Source organism: Scophthalmus maximus, chromosome 20 (genome assembly GCF_022379125.1).
Source record: "Scophthalmus maximus strain ysfricsl-2021 chromosome 20, ASM2237912v1, whole genome shotgun sequence".
Classification (NCBI taxonomy): Eukaryota; Metazoa; Chordata; class Actinopteri; order Pleuronectiformes; family Scophthalmidae; genus Scophthalmus; species Scophthalmus maximus.
The window spans coordinates 2,127,606-2,149,781 of record NC_061534.1 but is presented as its reverse complement, the minus strand read 5'-3'; the positions used below and the strand labels follow the sequence as shown (position 1 = coordinate 2,149,781).

General features: G+C 42.7%; 3 protein-coding genes across 9 annotated transcripts; 1 reads left to right on the top strand and 2 right to left on the bottom strand.

Moving 5' to 3' along the window:
• Nucleotides 1-589: 589 nt before the first annotated feature.
• On the bottom strand, nt 590-7,798 carry rnf180b (ring finger protein 180b). 3 transcript variants are annotated; one of them, XM_035607175.2, is made up of 9 exons: nt 7,662-7,792; nt 6,716-6,885; nt 5,373-5,470; nt 4,823-4,918; nt 3,578-4,192; nt 2,871-2,990; nt 1,968-2,184; nt 1,766-1,891; nt 590-972 (listed from the first exon to the last, which is right to left on the bottom strand). In XM_035607175.2, the coding sequence occupies exons 3-9, from the start codon at nt 5,427-5,429 to the stop codon at nt 800-802; spliced, it is 1,404 nt and encodes a 467-aa protein (XP_035463068.2). In that variant the 5' UTR covers nt 5,430-5,470; nt 6,716-6,885; nt 7,662-7,792; the 3' UTR covers nt 590-799. The 3 variants fall into 3 exon arrangements, 2 of the variants coding, with proteins under 2 accessions (XP_035463068.2, XP_035463069.2); XR_004784883.2 differs by having other exon boundaries at nt 835-972; nt 1,662-1,891; XM_035607176.2 differs by lacking the exon at nt 6,716-6,885 and having other exon boundaries at nt 7,662-7,798.
• Nucleotides 7,727-9,441, top strand: htr1ab (5-hydroxytryptamine (serotonin) receptor 1A b). Of its 3 annotated transcripts, none has more exons than XM_047329633.1 (2): nt 7,727-8,647; nt 8,684-9,441. In XM_047329633.1, the coding sequence occupies exons 1-2, from the start codon at nt 7,856-7,858 to the stop codon at nt 9,194-9,196; spliced, it is 1,305 nt and encodes a 434-aa protein (XP_047185589.1). In that variant the 5' UTR covers nt 7,727-7,855; the 3' UTR covers nt 9,197-9,441. The 3 variants fall into 3 exon arrangements, with proteins under 3 accessions (XP_047185589.1, XP_047185591.1, XP_035463070.2); XM_047329635.1 differs by having other exon boundaries at nt 7,727-8,658; nt 8,695-9,441; XM_035607177.2 differs by having other exon boundaries at nt 7,727-9,441.
• LOC118284468 lies at nt 9,277-19,733 on the bottom strand. Of its 3 annotated transcripts, XM_047329636.1 has the most exons (6): nt 18,577-19,733; nt 17,670-18,094; nt 16,698-17,109; nt 11,516-11,631; nt 11,165-11,446; nt 9,277-9,408 (listed from the first exon to the last, which is right to left on the bottom strand). In XM_047329636.1, coding segments are annotated over exons 2-5 (819 nt in total). In that variant the 5' UTR covers nt 17,960-18,094; nt 18,577-19,733; the 3' UTR covers nt 9,277-9,408; nt 11,165-11,445. The 3 variants fall into 3 exon arrangements, with proteins under 3 accessions (XP_047185592.1, XP_035463077.1, XP_035463076.1); XM_035607184.2 differs by lacking the exons at nt 9,277-9,408; nt 11,165-11,446 and adding an exon at nt 16,433-16,535 and having other exon boundaries at nt 11,549-11,631; XM_035607183.2 differs by lacking the exons at nt 9,277-9,408; nt 11,165-11,446; nt 11,516-11,631 and adding an exon at nt 14,472-16,535.
• Nucleotides 19,734-22,176: the final 2,443 nt, after the last annotated feature.

Genomic DNA, 22,176 nt, shown 5'->3' with positions numbered 1-22,176 from the left:
GTTCAGATACAAACACAATGTGTTTGTTTTTCATTTGTGCCATAACATGCGTTTTTTCTTTTCACCACCAGGGGGCAGAAAAAGTCAAAAACACGAACCTGACACTTCTTTATTTAATATTCTCTCGTTTTAGCTCAAGGGTTGGTCTCCACCAACGGAGGTAAAAAATAAATATATATATATATATATATATATATATATATATATGTTCAGCAGGTAGATGTTTAACTGCCTCACGAGAATGATCGAGGTTCTGGTTGGAGGATTATTGTGAGAGCTGAGGGAGTCAACTCTTCTCTGTTTATACAGAGACATACAGATTAGTACAGGGAGAGATTGTCTTCATCTGTAGAGGAAACGAAACAAGACAATCCGTGATACAAACATGCACAAACTCATATTGTGATACAGGACAATGATTAAACTTGTATCACAAAATTATTATTATGTGTTTGTTAAACATTACACATTATAACCTGCAGTGTTGGAACATTTGTAGACTCTGCCCCCCCCCCTCGCCAGTAAAACAAAAACAAACTCAAACTGAGTTATGATCTGAGGCTCAAGATTAAAAAAAACAAAACAATTATCAATTTATATAGATTTTTATTCATGAATCATTTTCACTGATTCATTGATGTTGTACCAAATCAAATTAACTATTTACACAAAACAAACGTTTACATTTTCTTTTAAATTTGTCTTTTTCCTTCCAAATAAACTCAGAAAATATCTTTAAAAGGAAAGAGGATAAAAATAAACCTGCGATGCTAACTCTCGACTTCTCTCCTGCGTTTGTTCAAAAGAAGAAGTAGGACGTGAGGAAGCCGAGCACGAGGCAAACCAGGATCCAATTGACGGAGTGGGTTTGGACGAGGCCGACGTCGAAGAGCCAGTCGCGTATGTCGCTGAAGTCCAGGGCGACGCCTCCGTGGGCCGAGCGCCGGCCTCTCCTCGTCCGTCTCTGAAAGCCTAAAGGTTAAAACAGACAGAATTATATCCTGACGATGGACCGAGCTTCTATGTTATTTCTGAGCAAACACCCAAATAAAGTATTCAATCTGTTACCGAGTCACAAATATTTTTTTTTAAAACTTGGAACTATAAAAAACCTGAATAAGAGAAACTGTGTGTATTTGTGTGAAAAAGATCTTATAAGGAGAATAATTAAAACAACATAATAAAAAATAGAACCTATGGCTGAATGTTATGGAAGTTCAGCTGATATTACAATAACAAGGAAAAATACTTCGTTCGTGTCATTTTCACGAAATAAATAAAGGACATAGTTAAAAATTTTAAATTCAAAAAGGAACTTCATAAATGAAAGACATTTCTCATTAATGACCAATATCATGCGCACACAAGAATTATATCATTAATTATTAATAGTTTTGTCAGTAAAATGTTGTGTAACATAGTTGTAAAATGTAGAATATGTATATGTATAAAATATATCCCATCATGTACTGTGATGCAATTTGGATCACGACGTTTTAATGTCAATAAAGTTATTCGCTGGACTAAATCAAGAGCAGCTGTAACGATTAACTGTACCACTGTCAAGAAATACAAGGGAATAAAAAAGTGCTAAAGATTATTTTATCTCACGGCAAGACGAGTTAACAAATTTGTCGTATTTATTCAACATCCACACAAACCTTTCAAAAATTCAAAAACCCACTTCCGGGCATTCCTGGTTGTCACAGAGAATCCAGATGCACGTACGCTCGCGTAACCACACGACTCTCTCACACTTTCTCACCCCAGAAGCTCCGGAAGCATTTGCGGCGGCTGGGCAGGGGCCACTTTGCACACGGGGCGTTCTGGAAGATCCGCTGGCGGCCGTGGACGACTTTAGGGAAGAGGGTCTCCGCCGTGTGGCTGAGCTCTGAGGACCAAACAAGAAGAACCAGTGAGCAAAATAACTGCAGATCCTTCCTTACTAACTGGGCGTCGCCGACTACCTTGGTGGAGGTCGGTTTGTGAGATGAGGGCGCGGCAGAGGGGGCAGGGCGTGTTCGCCGGTCGGTTCCTGGCGAGCGTGCGGAGACACGGCTCGCAGAAGACGTGTCCGCAGGGCTGACAGCTGTGAGGGCGGACGTAGACCTCGAGGCACACGGCGCAGGTGAGGCGTTCGCTGTCCTCGTCGCCGTCCAACAGCGACGCGCTCACTCGCTCCGCCTGCACACAAACACATGAACGGCGTATTCTGATATAAAGTTTTAATATTTCTCGAGAGCAATAACATTTAAAATCCAGACAAAAAAAATGTTGCTTTTATTTTAATATGTCAGATTTTCTACAACTTTTTTGAAGTTACACTTTTAAATCCTAGTGAACTATCAGATTCATGAGAGAAACTGTTTTCTACAAACTTTTATGTTCTAGAAAAATTCTGAAAGAAAAAGAAAATAATTTCCAGGTTATTTAATTTCTTGTTTTTTAATCAAATTCAAAGAATCTACTCACAGAAAGTTGTATTATTTATCTAAATCTACATCCATCTCAGTATATTTAAAAAATAATACATTGTTCTTGAAAAAAAAAGTTTTTTTGGTCATAACCTACATAAATCTTTGTCAGGGACAAAATGTGCTAATTTTTTTTCCCCCTCTAATTTTTTTCCATTCATTACAATTTCATCTAAATGCAGTTTCTTAAATTTTTACTTTTACAAATAAATACAATTAATTCTACTAAATTATCATATTTACATTTTCTCTCAGTTTTTAACAGATTACATATTTAGTTTTCATGCATTACACTCACACTTTGCCTCGACGAGTCGGTAAAAGACCTGCGATTACATTTTTTTTCAATTAGACCCCCGGTAACACACACGAGACCTGAGCTTCATGAACTCTGACCTTCTCCTTCTGCAGCTGACGTTGCAGCCATCGCTCTCTCCTCCGCTGTTTCCTCCGCAGTCTCTTCAGACGGTTCTTCTCTCGTTTGCTCAGGCTGCTGGAGGCGACAGACGCTCGAGGCTACAAACACACACACACACACACACACACACACACACACACACACACACACACACACACACACACACACACACACACACACACACACACACACACACACACACACACACACACACACACACACACACACACACACACACAGACTCAGTGTGGAGGAGGAGACATCTAAAGGTTCAGCCTCTGGGGAATCTCAGTGTCGTCGTCATTAAATTTAATGGAATTGTGCCCTTTTAAATTTTGACACGTTGACAATTATGACCTGATGGTTGTCCTGCAGAGCTGGAAGCTATGGGATGCATCCTCTAGGGATCATGAATCAGGTCATTACTTTGTAAGATACCTCTTCAAGAATTAAAAAAAATATATTATACATATGATTTTATTTTCTCAGAATCATTAGTGACCCGATCCAGATATTATAGATTTTTACTAATGGGAGCCGTCAATTCGTCCATATTCATATTCCGTCTGTGGTAAGATCTGATTTAAAATTAGTTTTGAAATAAAATGGTAGAATTCAATATGTTATACAATGCGATAACATACTAAATAATCATCGGCTACTATTCTAAAGAGCTGCGACCTACCGCTGTGTCGTCTTCCCGCTCGGCTACACCGTCAGAGGCGGTTCTTCCTCTGAGGAAAAACGTCTGATCAGAAATCTCCTCGTGGACTCGCGCCGTCTCCCCAGAAGACTCCACAGCTTCCAGCAGCTGTTGATCTAAGAGCGACCGTCGGCCCCCAGAAACAAAAGAGCGGGCGACCACGGCATCACCTAAGGCTTCAGCGACTGTGTCAAACTCCTGACTCGTGGGATCTGAGATGCGAGACCACGGAGGCTCGTCATCTGTCCCCGCCCTCGTCGAGTCAACGGCAGCGGACCTGTCCGCAAGAACCGAGGGGCAAAAACCTGACAAGAGCTGTAAACTGTCCGTTGCGGTCCGGTTAAACTCAGGCCTCCGCTCGCTGATCTCAGTGTGGTCTGTTGGCAGAGCGGCCCGTTCCCCCGCAGGCCTCGTCGTCGTCCTCATCCTCGGCTGGACGATGAGGACGTGGTGCTTGCAGTCGGGATCCACGCGGCTTTTGTTGAGGTGGACGGTGGCGTCCTGGCCGCAGGGACACGAGCTGCGATTGGTGAAGTTGAAGCCGCCCAAACGAGCTCCGCAGGTCTGGCAGTTCAGTTTTCCTACAGTCCACTGGGCCTGGACAGAAACCACAGATTTATGAATCACAACATCTCGAAATCGAATTTTTATATGGTAGAATAAACGTCTGCAAATACTGTTTAGTGCTGCCGAGGAGATGCTAAAAACTTAATGGATGTTTTAACAGGCCACGGACACGAGCGGTATTTCTACCTGTACTGCCGATGGTCAGTCTGATAGCGAAAGACTGTCAATGTCTTGTGTAAGTGAGAGAGAGCACAAGCGAGTGACAGCGGGGCAAAGTGCGCCGCACACAGCTCTGCAGTGAAGCAAGCAACGGTGCAAAAGAAGACGTTACAGATCTTTTATGTTGTGTAAAAAAAAATTACTGTATCATTATGAAACTGTTGCGGGACAAATAGTTTATGTAGTAGCCTATATACGATGCAGGATGCATCGTCTCTCTAAAGCTTTCCTTTTACAATTAAATCTCAACAAAGTGTAGAAAGTTGACGGGGTCCGTGTGCAACTTCATTTTCATTAACCAAAATACAACCAAGTATTAATTTATCTTAGTACAAAATATGGATCTCTTATCAGTGGTATCCACATTTTTAGTGGAGATTTTTAGTGATTTGTTCATTTTCACACACGATCACTTCTCAATCTCTGACACTCGCACTGTACCTGCTGAACTGAGGTCAGTATCCAGTCCGGCAACGTGTCGACATTCACGTGCCAAACACTGCAAACGGCACATGGGTTTTCATCTGCGGCCTCATCCTGTTTCAACAGAGAGGACGAGGAGTCATCGCACAGTCGTCACTCTGAACCCTGACGGCAAATCATGTTTTATGACGGAAACATGCTCCGTTATCTCTGAGGTCGCCTAAAAAAACACTTCACAGCCTGATTAGCGCTGCAACTTAAGACTATTTTAATTATTTATTCAGAAAATAGTCAAAAAGAAAAAGTTGATCCCTTCAAATGTCTCGTTTTGTCTGATCGAAAAAATCCTAAATATATTAAATTTCGAAAACAGAATCTGGAAAATGTGTTTGACATTTTTCCTTTTTAAATGGTTTAAAAAAAAAAAAAAGATCTTTGTTGATTGATTGACAAACTGTTTTAATCAGCTCAGAAACAAGTGTACTGGACATAATATATATACTAAAAGTGAGTTGACAGATAAAACAACTTCACACCAAACTTTCAGATGTTCAAAGTTTTTACCCACCGAGGTCAAACGCGCCAAGTCTACGACGCCTTTCCGACACTTCCTGCAGCGGAGCATGGTTCCCTTTGTCCGGGTTCATCAGCAGCAGGTTTTCAAGTCTGATGGTGAAGATGAATAAAAAAAAAAACAGTCAAGAAATGTAGTCGAGCAGTAATATAATATAATATACGCTCTGGTGAGAAGAACTTTACAGTCCTCACAGGTCAGAGCCTGAACCAGGTCTCAAAAATTGGAGGTTCTATATATTATATATTGAAGTGTTAACGTCTATAATCTGTATTATAGACTGAAGCCGATGTTGATTTTTGTGGGCCGATATCGATATCATCAATATTGGAGAGAACAGTTCCCACTTTTTCCCTGCATTGTTGATTCTTTTTTTTACACCATGGTATCAAATTTGGTATCAAGTATCGTGGTACTTTTGGTGGTATAGGTACAGACTACTAGACTTTTGGTATCGTGACGTCCCCTACTACTACATTTAACAAACATTAAAGCTGCGAGACTTCAAAGCCATTTCTCCTAAAGCGACAGTAACATGCTCACCTCTTTAACACATTATCCTTAAACTGATATAAAGTACCAAACAAGATATGAACTGCACTCATTTTAAACTGAGCATGAAAACATGAACATGTGGAAGTGTAACTTAGCTCCAAAGGAGGTACAGTGATGTGACAGAAGTATGTGGACACCTGGAGGTTTCAGCCGGTGATTGTTATGAACGTGTTATTTTTCAAAAAGTCGCTGTTACGCCTTGTTAAGAAAACGATCTGTACAGTTTCTGTAGATTTTCTCTCTCGTTCACCATCAGATTCAGAATCATTGGTTTTCACATACAAGGAATTTGATTTTTGGTGCTTTTAGTGCAAAACAGATGAATTTTAAAAAGTTCTGCAGGTAAAAGTAGAAAAATAAAGGCAGGAAGCTGAAGAGCAATAAGTGAATGATGTTCCTGGACAGTGTCATGATGAAACTACAGTAGTAGTTGGAAGCACAAGACTCTCTTAAGTATTATATTTACATTTTGTTGTTATTTTTATTACTATTATTTGCTGGGATTTTTTTTTCACATGTATGAAGCTGTGAGGTGGAAAATAAATGTGATGCTGATTCTGAAGCAGTTCGAGAAGATGTATCGTTTTTAAATGACACTTTTCAAACTGTACAAGGGAAATGACCGCTTCACTTCCAGTCACAACAACTATCACAGCTGTTAGCTTAGCTCCGTTAGCTTACAACAACAACAACAACAACAACAGGCTTCCTCACGTTCCCGCAGACAACGACAAACATGGCGACAGTTACATGAATGGCGTCGCTGTTGTGAAGTGTCCTACCTGACAACTCGACGGAGGTTCAGACTCGAGGAGACGAAGAAACCCGGAGAAAAACAACCAAGTTTAACGGCTCCGTCGCTTTGCACCGGGCCGTGACGTCACCGAGAGTAGGTGAACTACGGAAGGTGGTGAAGACCAAAAACGCTCACCACGCTCTTTCCCGCTACCGCCTCAATTAAAAAAAATAAAAATAAAACATTTATGATAAAATAAAAAAAAATAGAATAATAAATTTGTATTTAAGAAAAATAAAATTTAAATAAAACTTCAATAAAAATATTTAAATAAAATAATTATTTTCTGTTATTTGACCATTTAAAGAAAAAAGGAGTTTGTGAACTTTTTTTGGGCACAAACTTTTTTAAAGTTCGTGCATATTTTCTTATCACTCCGTCCCTTTTTTCAGAGGTGTAGTGAAATATGTATTGTGCTTGTTGCTTACAATAATTTGACATATTATCAAAATTTGTTTTTCCAAAATAGTGATGATAATCATGGAGGGCGCCAATTGTTGTGACAGTGGTCTGACGCCAGGGGGCAGTGTTTCACCTGACGCTGAGCTCAGGTGCTGAGAAGAGAAGAGATGAACGTTTGACATGTAGCCGGAAAATCTTATGTTCATAAGATTTGGGGGATGAAAACATGTATTCCTTTATTCATGAAGTGTTTGTTTTTTTACTTTCCAATTATAACTTAATGTTTTATCAAGCTATAAGAAAAAAATATAGATTCATAAAAGTTTGTCTCATTTAACACTAAAGGAAATGTGTGAAAACTCCATCAGAAACTTGTTTTTCTCACAGAAAAGTCAAAGTCCACTTCAATTCTTAAAAATAAATAGGAAAAAAAAGATAAGTTTATTTATTGTATTCAGAAGTACAACACTTCTTCAGAGCCCGAGCCGGACTGACCGGACACTGACGGTCACCGTCCGTTACATCCTCACCGGCTGCAGTGACGCGTTTTCCATCACCGGTATAAACGCGCAGCATCATTCTCCGTGTAGCAGCCGACACTCGCAGTTCTCCTGACGGGGTCTCCGCAGCTCCACGCTCTCTCCACACTATGCGCCCCGACGCACGGAGCGACGGTGTCCCGCGCGCCGGGCTGTAGCCGAACCGCCTCCGAGGATCGCCAGCGATGGAGAGCACGAACAACAACACGACGACGGCAGCAGCAGCAGCCTGGTCCAACCGAACCGGCACCACCCAGCCGGAGGACGAGGAGGTGAAGCTGAGCTACCAGGTGCTCACCTCCTTCCTGCTCGGCGCGCTCATCCTGTGCGCAATCTTCGGGAACGCGTGCGTCGTGGCGGCCGTCGCCCTGGAGCGCTCCCTCCAGAACGTGGCCAGCTACCTGATCGGCTCGCTGGCCGTCACCGACCTGATGGTGTCGGTGCTGGTGCTGCCCATGGCCGCCCTCCACCAGGTGCTGAACCGCTGGACCCTCGGGCAGGTGCCGTGCGACATCTTCATCTCGCTGGACATGCTGTGCTGCACCTCGTCCATCCTGCACCTGTGCGCCATCGCGCTGGACCGATACTGGGCCATCACGGAGCCCATCGAGTACATGAAGAAGCGCACGCCGAGGAGAGCCGCGCTGCTCATCGGCGTCACGTGGCTCGTGGGCTTCTCCATCTCGGTGCCGCCGATGCTGATCATGAGCTCGCAGCCCGGCGGCGCGGCGGAGCTGAACCCCACGCAGTGTAAGATCAGGCAGGACCCCTGGTACACGATATACTCCACGTTCGGCGCGTTCTACATCCCGCTCATTCTGATGCTGGTGCTGTACGGGCGCATATTCAAAGCGGCGCGGTTCCGCATCAGGAAGACGGTGCGTAAAACGGAGAAGAACAAGAAGGTGTCCGACTCGTGCTCGGCGCTGTCGCCGGCGCTCTTCCACAAGAAGAGCGGCGCGGACGCGCAGCAGCATCAGCAGCAGCATCAGCATCAGCAGCAGCAGCAGCAGCAGCAGCAGCAGCAGAGCAAGAGCTGGAAGCGCAGCGTGGAGCCGCGGCCGCGACCGCTGCCGAGCGTCAACGGCGCCGTGAGGCACGCGGAGGACGGCGAGTCGCTGGAGATCATCGAGGTGCACGGCGGCAGCTCCAACCGGGGCAACCTGCCGCTGCCCAACAGCACCAGCACCACCACCACCGGGAGCTCCGCGCCGCTGTTCGAGAGCCGCCACGAGAAGGCGACCGAGGCCAAGCGGAAGATCGCGCTGGCGCGGGAGCGCAAGACGGTGAAGACGCTGGGCATCATCATGGGCACCTTCATCCTCTGCTGGCTGCCCTTCTTCATCGTGGCGCTGGTCATGCCCTTCTGCCCGGACTCGTGCTACATGCCCCGCTGGCTGGGGGATGTGATCAACTGGCTGGGCTACTCCAACTCGCTGCTCAACCCCATCATCTACGCGTACTTCAACAAGGACTTCCAGAGCGCGTTCAAGAAGATCATCAAGTGTCACTTCTGCAGGCCGTGATGCGTTCAGGTGCCACCGCAGACTCTGCGGGTGGTTCGAAGGTTTGATCCAAGAGACTGTTCTGAATGAAGAATGAGAAAGTGAGGACTCGCAGATTCCTGTCCGTAGTCGATCCGTCCGTCAATGAAACTTTATTCCCAGAGACACTCAGATGTCTGTAGACTATAAAGCTGTGGTCGTCTGATTGTAGCTTCCACGTTCCTCATCATGTTCTGTAAAATGTTCAATAAAAGAGACAGTTCTTAGTCATTGTTCCGTCGTCATCACTTTCAACTGTAAGAACTTTCTCTGTTTTACATACTTGTACAGTGAATATAATAGGATAAACGTTGGCAGGACGAAACCAGGAATCTGTAGATATAACAAATATCATATTTGTGGCTTAGTCTCAGCCTCCTTGTCTTCTCTGAATTCTCCCAATTCTGGTTTAAACTTCCAATACTTCATGTGTAGAAACAGGAAAATTCTAAATTAATTGATCCAAAACAAGCAGCGTTCCTGCTCTTTATCCAGGACCATATTGAATAATGTCATTTAATAATGACCCATTTTACATTAAAATCACCTGCTGTTGTTCCCACATCTCCGTCTATATGAACATGATTGTCACTCAGGATCCTCCAAACTATTCATCCACATGGAAATTATGTCATCAAAACATCTGAAATCTATCTACTGTTGCCCTCAAGCAATAATATGACACTTTTCCAGTGGAAATCACGATTATTTCTGGCTAAATAAAAGCTCCAGTCTTGTCTGTTGGCGTCAGTCTTAGCAAACTCACACCAGGCAGGTAAATATTGTTTAAATCTACAGAACTTAAATCATACAGGAGATCCCAAATATGTCTGGATTAATTTTTTGGGGAGAAAACTGACACTGTGCTTTTGGAATATTTACATTTGTTGGAAAGATGAAGCTATACAAACGTGATTCTATACAAAAGTCTCAATGCTTCAGTGAAGAGCTGGAGCAAACTGAAGCAGAATATTTAGGGTGGAAAGAACATTATTTTAATAGCATCAATAAGAGGAAATCTTCATGGGGTTTTAGTTTGTACGTGATGTTTGTAAAAATTACGCTTTCGAGTTTAAGCCTCGTGACAGAATCTTTAATCCGCTGAGACAGAAAATGCGTCGCTCTCCTCACAGCATCTTGATCCTCCAAACTCTTTTTCCTCAGAGATGTGGATCTGCGGATGTGGAGACAGACAGACAGACAGACCGACAGACAGGCAGGCAGACAGACAGACAGACAGACAGAAAGGCAGGCAGACTGACAGAGAGAGAGACAGACAAAGAAGAGACACAAACCTCCATCACCTTACACGAGCAGTGATAAAAAGGCTGCCGTTAAAAGGGGTCGGGGGTTTCTTCTCGCTGCCCCTTTCTCCGCCGTCACTCACGGCTTCGTAACATCTAAGTCCATCTTTTTTTTTTAAAAAAAGGGCGTTGAAAGGGGGCAACCACACAAACGCATGCTGGAGTGGAGAGGTGGTCGCCATAGCGACATATGGGGGGGATGCTCGCTAACTCCGGGGGCCGAGGGGGCAATTACCTGATCAAAGGCCTGCGGCAACGCAGGGATACAGAGGTGCCCTGTGAGGGGCCAACAGCTGGCAGCCACCGCAGACTAGTAACAGCTGGATTCATCCGGCCTGTAACTTTTAGTTATGTCCCTAATGTTCCCTTTTAAGTCAAGTAAGCTTCTATTACGGTTCAGCTTTGTGTTCATGCTGACGGTTTGTTCAAGGTATTTGTTATTTACATTGAATAACAAATATGCAAACCATTGAATATTTATATAACCACCTATTCAAACCACAGACTCAAGACTCAAATGTAAATACTCTTGATTTTTTGTTCATTAAGTTAAGACACAGAGTTTGTAATGATGATACTCCCAAGAGGCATTTAGGGTTTTAGATGATATAGGGCAATTCTGTTTTATTGAACAGTTATTACTTACCACTGAAACTGAAGAAGCCGGAGATGTTGCCGAGGCTGTAGCTCTTGGCGTAAACACTATAGTATATAGCGGTCGGTGAAAACTAGAATTATAAACTGGAGAACAGCGACAAACGATGGTTTTAAGTTTGGACAAATGATACTTTACTCTTGTGAAAAGCTTTGCCACAGCTTTTGCCCTCATCTCATGGTCTTCATCATCATCAGATGTAGTTTGCTCAGATGCCATAGCGACGGCTCAGTCGGCATCACAGGACGTTTGGTGGTGGCAGCTTTTTGTTTTCTTTTGTAAAAATATATATCAATATTATTTGATTATGTTGAAAATTTAGAAATGAACTTTCACACTTACCAGTTCTGAGACGTTCCTCTGTGGACGTGCGTCAAGTCTGATGATGTCACGGTGATGTCATCGGTTACCTCAGCAAGGCTTTGTGACAACAGGTGTGTCGAAGTCAGAGCGCCGTGCTTCAAACAGGGGAGAGAGTCAGATGCATTATGGGAAGTGTCGGATCCAGCGTTTGTTAAAGCCTGACACGTCTTAAAGACCAAAAGTCAGGACGTCTCTGCCTCCGCTGCTCGGAACTGTTTTCAAATTTGTCTCTTGTAAGTCAGCTTTGTGGAAGAAAAACTTCTCAGGGTTGTCATGAAAAATGTACTTAATAAACAGATATAATTCAAAACATAAAAGATTGTGATAAAGTATTAATGAGTATTATGATGAGTCAACCATGACCACATTTAAATCCATTAAATTCACAGAAAAAAACTGTATTTATGTAACTTTTAATTATTCGAACTTCTCTTTTTCTTTCTGCAGTGTGACACTGTAACTTTGTGCTTGTCACATCAGGACAAATATAAAATGATAAAAACAAAGTCTGAATTGATGTTTTTCTTCTACAGCAATTGTTATGCCGCCTCTTCAACGGCAAATGCCACGAGGATTTATCAGTCACATTTGCCTTTGTCTTTTTTTTTTGACAGGAGACATTTCAAAGGATCAACAACAGCAAACAACAGCTCAAGATAAAAACACGACTTGCTGACTAGAGCGTTGAGATTCCCCCCCCGAGAGGAATCAAATTCTAGGACGAGATTAAAACCAGTAAAATGCTATAACAAGATTTTGATAACTTTTGATCCCATAGGTGTTTAGATGGCACAAACCAAATCTGAAAGTTGCTGGTGTGAAGTCTGTCGGCGGAGGAGTTCGTTGAAGTAAGACGTGCGAAAAGGTCCAAATTTGCGTATTAAAATCAAAATGCCGGACTTCCTGTTGGTCGCAGGTAATGGCATCCACAGTGTTTTTTGTAGGTCTTGATATGATACGCGTGCCTACTAAATTTCATTTATCTAAATCAAATGTAAAGGGAATTTTTATTAGTTGAGTAATAATAATAATAATAATACACTCAATTACAATAGGTCCTCGCTCTTTGTCAGTGGAGCTCGGGCCCTAACAGAAAACACTGGAGTGCGTCACTTGCAGGTGCCGGTGTTTTCTCCAGGTCTGTTGTACGAGCTTCCTCGGAGACCGACGCCGAGTGCACTTGGCTGTAAATCAGCCTGCACATTGGAGGAGCTGAGGAGTGCGGATTCAATTTCATCCATATACACTCTTGAACTGTGCAGTCGTGTTCCCCCTGCGGAGGGAGGGAGGGAGAGGGTGTGTGGGGGGGGGCCCTCTGGTGTTCTGCTGTCAGATACAATCACGTTACGGACTCTCACAGGCGCACACGACGCAGGAGACAGAACGAAGCCTCGTCGTCGTCTTCTTCTTTGAGCTGTTGTTGAGGACGAGCTCAGAGGAGAAGGGCAGAACGGGAGCTGTTGAGGATTATCCTTAAGAAGGAACCTTTCACTGTGGATGGTTAAACAGGATATGTGAGGGATGTTCAATGGGAAAAATACATATTGATATATATTTTAAATCTGTGTGTCGAGTTTTTGTTTGTAGAAAAGATTTGAGAAAATGAAATTTGGTGCAGTCTGTGGGAGATTTAATTTTAATTCCGTACTTATATGAATTTCCATATAAATTGAAAAGCTTTACTGGATTTGATGTTCCCTTTTTCATACATTATCATACTGTTTTGTTTACTGTCAAACATTAAATGAAAGAAAAGTATTATTGCAATCTAGAATATTAACTAGTGCACAAAAGTTCTAAAGCTTACTTCCTTACAATCTGTTTCAGTTCATCCAACTTGTTACAGACGGAAGTAAAGAGAGGCGTATACCTCCACCGTGGCTAACACCGTATCTCGCCATGTTCAAGAAAGTGAAAAGAAACAACCACATTGTGGATCCACCTGATTATCCAGAACCGCTCCAAAGTTGAATAGGTTCTTCCTTGGTTCAGGCCCAAGGTTGTTTTTTTTGAAGTCTGACACGAGAAGATCGATATTGTGTTTATGTGTTAAGCACAAAGTCGGCGGTGACTGAAAGACGCAGCAGCAGTGGACTCCGTCCAAAGTTAGGCTCATCGATCATATCTCATTTGTCTAAATGTAGAAATGACAGCTCGTCGTTTGATGGGGATTTGGCCCCTGGTGAATGATTGTTCGGTTCTTTTGGTTTCTCTTCCCTCTCGTGTGTTCGTGGCCCACGTGAACTCGTAGCAGGTGTCACTGCTGCCGCTTGGTTTTGTTCTATGCACTCAGTCACTTTAAGTGAGACATCAAACAACGCTACCGTCGGTTGTTGTCTCGCTGTCTCGATTCTCTGCGCAGGTGTCTTTTCCCGCTCTCCTCCCCTCGGGGTTAAGCACTCGGAAGATAAAAGTTGGAGCTGAACAGCGTCATCGCTGGGTCTCGGTGCGCCGGCGAATTGCATTTTACTATAAATCTAAGAAGTTGCAAAATGGAAAAGGCAAGAAGAGACGAAGAATGTGTTTCTAAATGATCAAGCCAAGGACGTTAAAATCTAATGATGAATTACGCACAAGTTTGTCTGATGAGCAGCTCAATCCTCTGAATGTCGTTCGTTCTGTCCGTCTCTTTCATACAGTGGGTGTAATGAATATTGCAGCCTCCAGGGGACACTAGTAGGGCTTCAATGTTCTGGTCAGGTTCCACTTTGATTTCTTTAATTCTGTTTACGGCAAATTAGTATGAGTGGACATGAATGCTTTCAAATGAAGAATAATAATATTAATAATAATAATAATAATGTTGATTTAATCTCTGTAGAGGTAAATGACTAAAATTGTTAAGCAAGCAGTGATTCATTCACTCACTGTCATTTCGTAAATAGTAAACGGAAACTACAGTTTTTCAGTCACATAATATGAAAACAGCAAGGTGTGCAAAAATGTTGTTTTACTTGTCAGGGCCGTCGTCCAACTTCTTAGATGTGTAGAAAGATAAATAAATAATAAATATTCCACAGCCATAAAACTATAAATAAACAAACTGTACTACTACTACTTTAATACTTTCCGCTATAGGGCACTAACTAGCTCTTAATGATTGTGTAAAAAGTCTGTATTTAGTTTTCTTGAAGAGAATGGTTTGATGTATTATTTAGTGTGTCTTTGTTTTTTTTACGGCTCTAGGAAGCATTTCGAAGCATTACAATTCTCGGAATTAATGAATAACAATTGGGAGCAAACACCCTATCTCGTTAAAAGACAGAACATTGTATGGGTTCTTCCTTGGGCCATACCCAGCTCCTCCGCAAAATTCCCAGAAATCAGTTCAGTGGTTTGTTGCAGAATCGATTGGCTCACCTTCTGTGGAATTTCCCAGATTGCGATTGATAAAAAGTCTATTTATCTTTCTAACTAATAAACTAACAGACAAACAAACGCCAATGACAACCTCCTTGGCAGATTTAATAAAAACCTAGAATTAATACGAATCAAAACCAGAGCACAAACGTATTCATATTCATCCCGATCGCTCCCTTGTCGCCTCCGTATACAGTTTCAACCGTCTCTCATACTCAGCTCATCTCGGCACCATGGACGAGACGATGCTGCTGTTCATGGGCAGATTGAATTAACAGGCTCTTAGTATGGAGACAGTGGCCTCACTCGAGACGCGGGAAGGACTAAAGAGACATGTCACACGAGGTCTCGCTTTTCACCCTGGAAAGCAGAAAACAAGAAAACCTCAAATCAAACGCGCAGCTTCTTCCCCCTCACGGATTTAAAAAAAACTGCTGCTGAATTTTAAAAGAGAGACCTGTTGGGTAAACATATATTCAAGGAGAATTCATCTCCGCAGCTTGTTTGGGGGGAAGATAGACACTAAAGGTTACGACTACACAAGCAACAGATACATGGAACGGATCCGACAAAGTGCTACTCCAGTCTAATGGACCCACTCAAAGCCATTTACCCATTCTGAGGACGACCATCAGGGGTATTTCAGGGTTCATTATCTTGCCCAAGGACACTTCGACATGCAGACCGGAGGAGCCGAGGATCAAACCACCGACCCATCCGATTAGTGGACGACCTGCTCCACCTCCTGAACCGCAGCCGCCCTGAGATGTCGCCCGCGTTGGCAGCGCGGCTCTAGAGAGAATAACATTCTGTGCTCATCTGTTACCGTCTCGGTTTGGTTGCTTAAAAAACTGAATATATATCCAAAAGTTGCACTTGCAGTTGATTATATCTTTGTTGATTGCTGTACTGAGATTCTTAATTTATTAAGAAACAAAGATTTTGTTAAAATTAAAAAAAAAAACAGGCTGATATATAGAGTGAGAGACTCAGAGGAAACAGCCGCGGAAAACCAGCTCAGGAAGTTTCCTCCCATCTGTGGAAACAATGAGCTCAGCTACAATAACCGCACTGTAAAAAAATGCCAACTTATATTCTTTGGCATCAATAAGGATCACGAGTGGTTTGGACTCGGGAGTCTTCAGCTACGGTTCATTATTTTTTAGCGGCATAATGCTGGAAAACCCAACATTCTCCACCGCTTAAGTCGCTAATACATATAAATAATCAACTAATGTTTTTTTCAGGCCTCACTAAAGCTGCTTTCAGACATGCACTGAAGTCCGCACATTTTCTTGGAAATTTTCCACGTCAGCCCCCCTGTAGGAAAATGTCCGAGTGAGCCTTTGTGAGAATACAGCAGTAAAAAATTTTGGAAGATAAATGGCGAGCGAGTGGGCGCCCAGATGTGCATCCAGAATATTAAGAATCCAAAAGACGCTGGTGATGATCGTGGACATTGTGAAGCTCTGAATGGATGGCGAGCGCCGATGAACTTGCGAATAACTTTAGTTGAAGTTGAACTTTAATGTTTACCTCAAAAAAACGTTTTCAGAAAACGCAGACGTGCGTAAACGTAAGGAAAGAAATGCCCGGTCACACGGCGCTTCCTCCTGCTTCCTGAAATATGCGACAGCCTCTGCTCTCCAATGGAAAAAAACATTGCGATAAGTTGTATATCCCTGAAAGCATTTGTGTAAACAGAATGTATACTCAGAATCATGTACACATCATGTATTTGGTGTTTTCCAGTCAGTTTGTATGTCAGAGGTCAGAGAGACGAGTGTTCAAACAATATAACCTTTGACTGATTGGAGAGGACGGAGAGTCTGGAGGTCCTGAAAGCTCCGATCCGCGAGTAGACATCGACGTCCGAGCAGGCTCCCCACGACAGGTGAGGGCTGGGCGGGACAGTGTGGATCACGGGCAGGGGGAGCGGGAGTGTCAGGACAGGGGGAGGCGTCGGAGGCAGAGAGGGAGGTGGGGGGAGTGGCAGTGGGGGTGGACCGGATACAGGAGGGGGCAGAGGGGTGACGGCAACGTGTGTCACCGTGTTTACGGTTTGGACCGGCGGCAGAGTAGCCTCAGGGACGGTCCCGTTCTTGGGGGGTGGCAGGTGATGACATGGTGCAGCGGGATGTTTGAGAGTGTAGGTGGCAGTGCGGTAGAAGCCGTGGTACTCCAGAGCGTGCCTCGCCCTCGCCACCCTCAGCCTGCAGAACGCCAGAGAGAAATAAGTTTCATTTACCAGGTATTCCATCATTTCAGATAAGATGAGAATATCCATATGAATCACTTGTTTGCATCAAGTATGGAGCTAAAATCACAACGTGGTTAGCCTATATTAGCATAATGATTGTACAGAGAAAGCTACCGCAGCTAACAAGCTAACATATTTAACAGTAGCCAGCTGGGAACATGCAGGCGCTCGTGATGCTACTTCCAATTTGTATTTTTGCACTTTTTCTTGTTTCATTTTCTCTTTTCTTCATTGAGCGTTATGCAGCAGGTAAGAGGCTAACGTTGGCCAACAGGAACATTTGTTAGCTCGAACAATACATTCACACACTTTATTCAAAATACATTTTTGGGACTTTTGATTGCTGCCTCATAGCTGTCTGAAAACTATCTTCTGTGGAGTTTACAATCCAAACAAAGCTAATAAGCGACTGCTTGCTCCTCTGTGGCCCCTCTGTAAAGACGGTTAGCTATATTATTGGGATTTTATCTAGACAATGTGTATTAAGTTTTCCTCTGCGACGTGCACACACACCTGTGTCTCAGCTGTAGGAGTCTGTACAGCAGCAGCAGGATCAACGCTCCAGCCAGACTCAGCAGAAGCACGGCCACCCTCACATCCAGGCTCCTGCACGACGCCCCAGCAGCTCCGGGTGAACCGCACGTCTTCGGAGACGGTGTCTGCGGCTGGAGCGATCCCTCCATCCCCCGCTTAGGATTGATGATGGCTTGGACCAGGACGGTGTCCAGCAGGATCGGGTGCAGGCTAGGCTGAGGGGGGATCTGGAGAGGGGTGCTACCTGTGAACTGGTGACCAATCGGCATCACTGCCAGGTTTGATCCAGTGGGGAGGAGAGGTGGAGTGTGTAGCTTGATGTAAATTATTTCCCCATGTTGAACAGACAGCAGGTGTCTCCAAAGGTGGCGGCTTCAAGCGGCTTTATCCGTCTTTACGATGCTCTGAAACATACACTTCTTAATTACTACATGTTTCAAGAAGACAAATGTAGCCTTGCCATCACTTACCATATTTTATTATCTGTCTTTTGCATCTATTACACAACTAAGTGTTAAATATTGTTGTTTTAAAGGATTTAATCCACTAAAAGAGCAACTAAACACCAACTAAAAAAAACTTTGTCAACCACTTGGCAGATGAACGTTCAATATTCACTCTCTTTTAGCTCAATTTTTGGTCTCAACCATCTCCTGAGTGGAATGTCAGTCTCTTCTGCTACAGAACTAGGACACGTTAAAAGAAAATAAGTTTATTTAAAGTAAAGTAAATATTTAATTTCACTGCTCCGAGTAAATATTTAAACATTTTGTACATGAGATTAGTGGCATATAAAGTAAGTGGGTGAATATAAGAAATCCTTTTTTTATGAATATTAACTTCACATTTGTCTGAATATTTTACGGAAAAAAAAATTTCAACTTACGTCATTTGAATTTGATGGTGTTGTTTATGGGTAAAAACGATTCGAAAATTGAAAATTAAATGAAATAAAACCCAACAAGAGCTCATGTTAAGTAGCTTTCCAGGACCAAATGCAGAATCCTGATCACACACACACCAATGGGAGTAAGCCAGTGAAAACAGCAGGAAACGGTGCATTTCCACCAACACACAATACAGAAATAGGATTGGAGAGCACTTCCTATCACCATGGTTACAGGAAACTGGTCAAGAATGTCTTCTTTTTTTCCCAGGGACTTCATACTGTGTGGAGTGCGGGCAAAAGACAACGTAAGCTTTAAAGCTTCATCTATCTATGTAGGATTGAAAAAACAAAACAAATGAATCCTCTTAACACACGTCATACACACTGATATAGTAAGATGAAAGTAAAAAAAAAAATTGAAGGTACAAAAGTCTTGTCAGCAAACAAAATCAGGAAACAAAACAACTTTTATCTGATGGAAAATCAAAGACAATTTGTATGAAAAAGAAAAAGAAAAGCTGTTTCACCCGGAGCGGCCCACATTATTCCCGGCCGTGCCAGCGTGGGTCAACAGATGCAGAGAGATGGTGGCATCAGTGAAAGAGCTGGCCGCTATCTGATCGAGCCAGTATTCAGGGGACGAATAAATGACACAGGCTCAAAAAAGGGGGCCCAACTCCTTCCGACGCTCGTCCAGCTCTCATTTATCTGTCTAATAAGTTTTGACGGCGGGCCAAGCTCGACAGAGGGAGAAACTCTATGCTCTCGACTCAATATCCCCTGCCTGGCACACCACTCACCGTCCTCTTGATATTGACAAAGACAGTAATATTAAAAAGATCTGTTATCATAAGACCAATTGTGATTCAGGATCCGTACGGTGGCTTCTTTGAAAAGACGATGATAGAAATAAGTGTCTTCATTCTAATATCGTCAATTAGTTTTTTTTATTCCAAATGTCTTTTTGATGGACGGATTAATTAGGCTAAATAATAGACTGTATGTTGAAAATGGACGGAGAAGCCGAGTTCGGAAAGTGAAGCCAATGCAGAGGGCCTCAACAAACCTGTATTCTCTGTACTGACCAGCAGAGGGCGACTCCACTTGTCGTTTCTATATAAGTCTATGAGAAAATGACGCTCACTTGATGTAGAACGTCAGTAAACATTTTCCTGAGGAGTTTATGGTTCAGTCTCTAGTTTCATGTCTTCTTCAATACATGATGCTCATTTTGTACATTATGGCTATAAAGCACTGTATGAACGGGTGCATGGATACAGTGTGATTGACAGCTGGTACCTTCCATTAGGTGGACCCAGGCCCCCGAGCTCTCAGTCAGGCCACACCCCACTGCTCCTCCAAATATAGTTACTTCTAGTTTTTAAAAAAACAAGATGGCGCTGTCAAAATGCCAAGCTGGCAGCTCCCCAAACAAATCACGACACAGTGAGTTGATACTTGGAAGCTACAAGAAAAGAGCACGACCTTTGTCATGACTAAAGGTGAGGATGCGGATAGGGATGTGGGGTGTGATGACGATGTTGAGGAGGACGATAATGATTTTGCAGATGAAAATGTTGATGAGGAGGAGGAAGATGACGAGGTAAAACTGATGCAGCGCCGTTATAATGACATGAGCGGGGCGTGAAAGGCGGTGGCGGAGAGAAATCCTCCGGTTTAATGTTCACAAAGACGTGAAGTGATGTGAAGAGCCACTGCGGTGACAGGCCGACAGACGACTGAAGTAGAAGTTTAGTGATTGGACTCGTGTATGACTGAAGACGACCAGGGCGTCTGTTGAGAGCTCTTTGACTGGCAATCCACTGTTCACCCACAACACTGTTAAATCATCATTTTGCTCAGCGCAAATGTCTAAGTATGACGAAGTGTGGGGGAAGAAAGAATAATGAGTCTTTTTATGAACAAAATCACATAATGAACCGTCTTGTCTTCAAAAAGTTTAAGGCGATTGACATTTTTGGGGAAAAAATATGTCATTTGCTATGAATAATGATCTCGCAGATGCATTTAATTGCTCATACGTATAATGTTGCTTTGAAATAGTTCATTTCGGAAATCAGATTCCTAGACGTTCAAAAAAATATAATGCTTGTTAAGTTTGTATGTGCGAGAGCTCAATAGCGCTCGAAACAGATATCATACAAATCGTATAAACTATGACAAACTGTTTTTTATTCCAACAGATTTTTCTTCTCTTCTCATTTCTCCTTCAAAGTTCCTGTGGAGCGTTGAGGCCTTTTTTCCATCCAGTCAGCCACAAGAGCGTAACACGACTTTACTGACAAGTATTTATATAAATTCCACTCAAAATAGAATCCAACCACGGCAAACTACTGCGACGGCGGTATCAGGCACCAAGCGCTGAGTTCTAATTGGCAATAATATCATGGACAGACAGTCCACGGACAGAGAAAGTGTTTGTGGAAGGAAATTATTCAGTGAATGATAAATTTGTTATATTCATATCAGGAAATTGAAGGAGCAGCTCAGGCGCAAAGTGGTCATTAATGTTGATCTTAATAACGCAGCACTGTGGCTAATACCTGAAGGCCGAATGCGCCTTGTGGCAAATTTGTGATTTGCGAATGAGGGATATATATATATATATATATATATATATATATATATATATAAAGTAAATTGACTCTAGTTGCCATGAACAGATGTTTATCAAACAGAACTGGCACATTTCAGTGAAGCAAAGTTATTTTTGGGACTGCTTGCAGACCTGTTCTGTGTGACAGACAGGAAATGGAGTTTAGGGGAATCAGACCAGGGCCCTTTCTGCTCAGGGGACAGGCACCCATGTGGTCTGTACCCTGACCATTCAGCTATCGGGCCACCCCCAGAATTATTTAAATATTTAACTCAGAGTCTAAATTTCACCAGTGCAGCCTCACACATGAGGAAATTTAACAAGCCACTGGAAGAAAAAAACATTTTTTTATAAAAAATTTGAAATAAAGGGTGTTTTTTTTGTTGTTTTTTAATTACATCTTCCGTAACTTTAATGCACCATGATCTAAATTGTGTTCCTCAACAATGCCAGGGATGGAGCTTTACTAGGTACGTGTAGATGCCTTTAATAATTCATGTAATTTATTCAGTTTATCTCATTTTTTTCTAATTGGGAAATAAATCTAACATGTTGAATATTCAAGATTGGAATATCTGTTTGACTTAATTGAATAACTCAGATTCCCAGAAATCAGCCAGTCTACATGACCTCATTGACAATAACACATTTAAATCAAAGTAAAAGATGCAACTGGTCAAATCACAAACTGATTTATATTAATATCAATGTTCATTATAAAAAAATCATCATTACTGACAGATTAGTTGACACAACAAGCTAAATTAAGCTAAATCTAAAAGTGCAGGTTAAGGACAAAAAAAAATGTTTTGATATTTCTCATCTCCATCTCTTTCCATGTGTTGATGGGTGGGAATATGTCCTCAGGAGCTGAGGATGCAGCTCCGGGACATCTCCTCCAGGGACTGAGCTCATGTGTCACAGTCTCAAACACTCACCAGACGAACTATGCACAATTCAAAAGAGAGGAAAAAAAACAG

Bases quoted from the DNA above. Each gene is read 5' to 3' on its own strand.
- rnf180b (XM_035607176.2), bottom strand. From the start codon at position 5,429: ATGCTCCGCTGCAGGAAGTGTCGGAAAGGCGTCGTAGACTTGGCGCGT. The intron at 4,919-5,372 runs GTGGGTAAAAAC...CTGTTGAAACAG, and splicing joins ACTTGGCGCGTTTGACCTCG to GATGAGGCCGCAGATGAAAA. The intron at 2,185-2,870 runs GTCAGAGTTCAT...GTTTGTGTGCAG, and splicing joins GTCAGCTGCAGAAGGAGAAG to GCGGAGCGAGTGAGCGCGTC.
- htr1ab (XM_035607177.2), top strand. From the start codon at position 7,856: ATGGAGAGCACGAACAACAACACGACGACGGCAGCAGCAGCAGCCTGG.
- LOC118284468 (XM_047329636.1), bottom strand. From the start codon at position 17,959: ATGCCGATTGGTCACCAGTTCACAGGTAGCACCCCTCTCCAGATCCCC. The intron at 17,110-17,669 runs GTGTGTGTGCAC...GGCGTTCTGCAG, and splicing joins CTCCTACAGCTGAGACACAG to GCTGAGGGTGGCGAGGGCGA. The intron at 11,632-16,697 runs GTTATATTGTTT...CCCTGTTTGAAG, and splicing joins TCCTCTCCAATCAGTCAAAG to CACGGCGCTCTGACTTCGAC.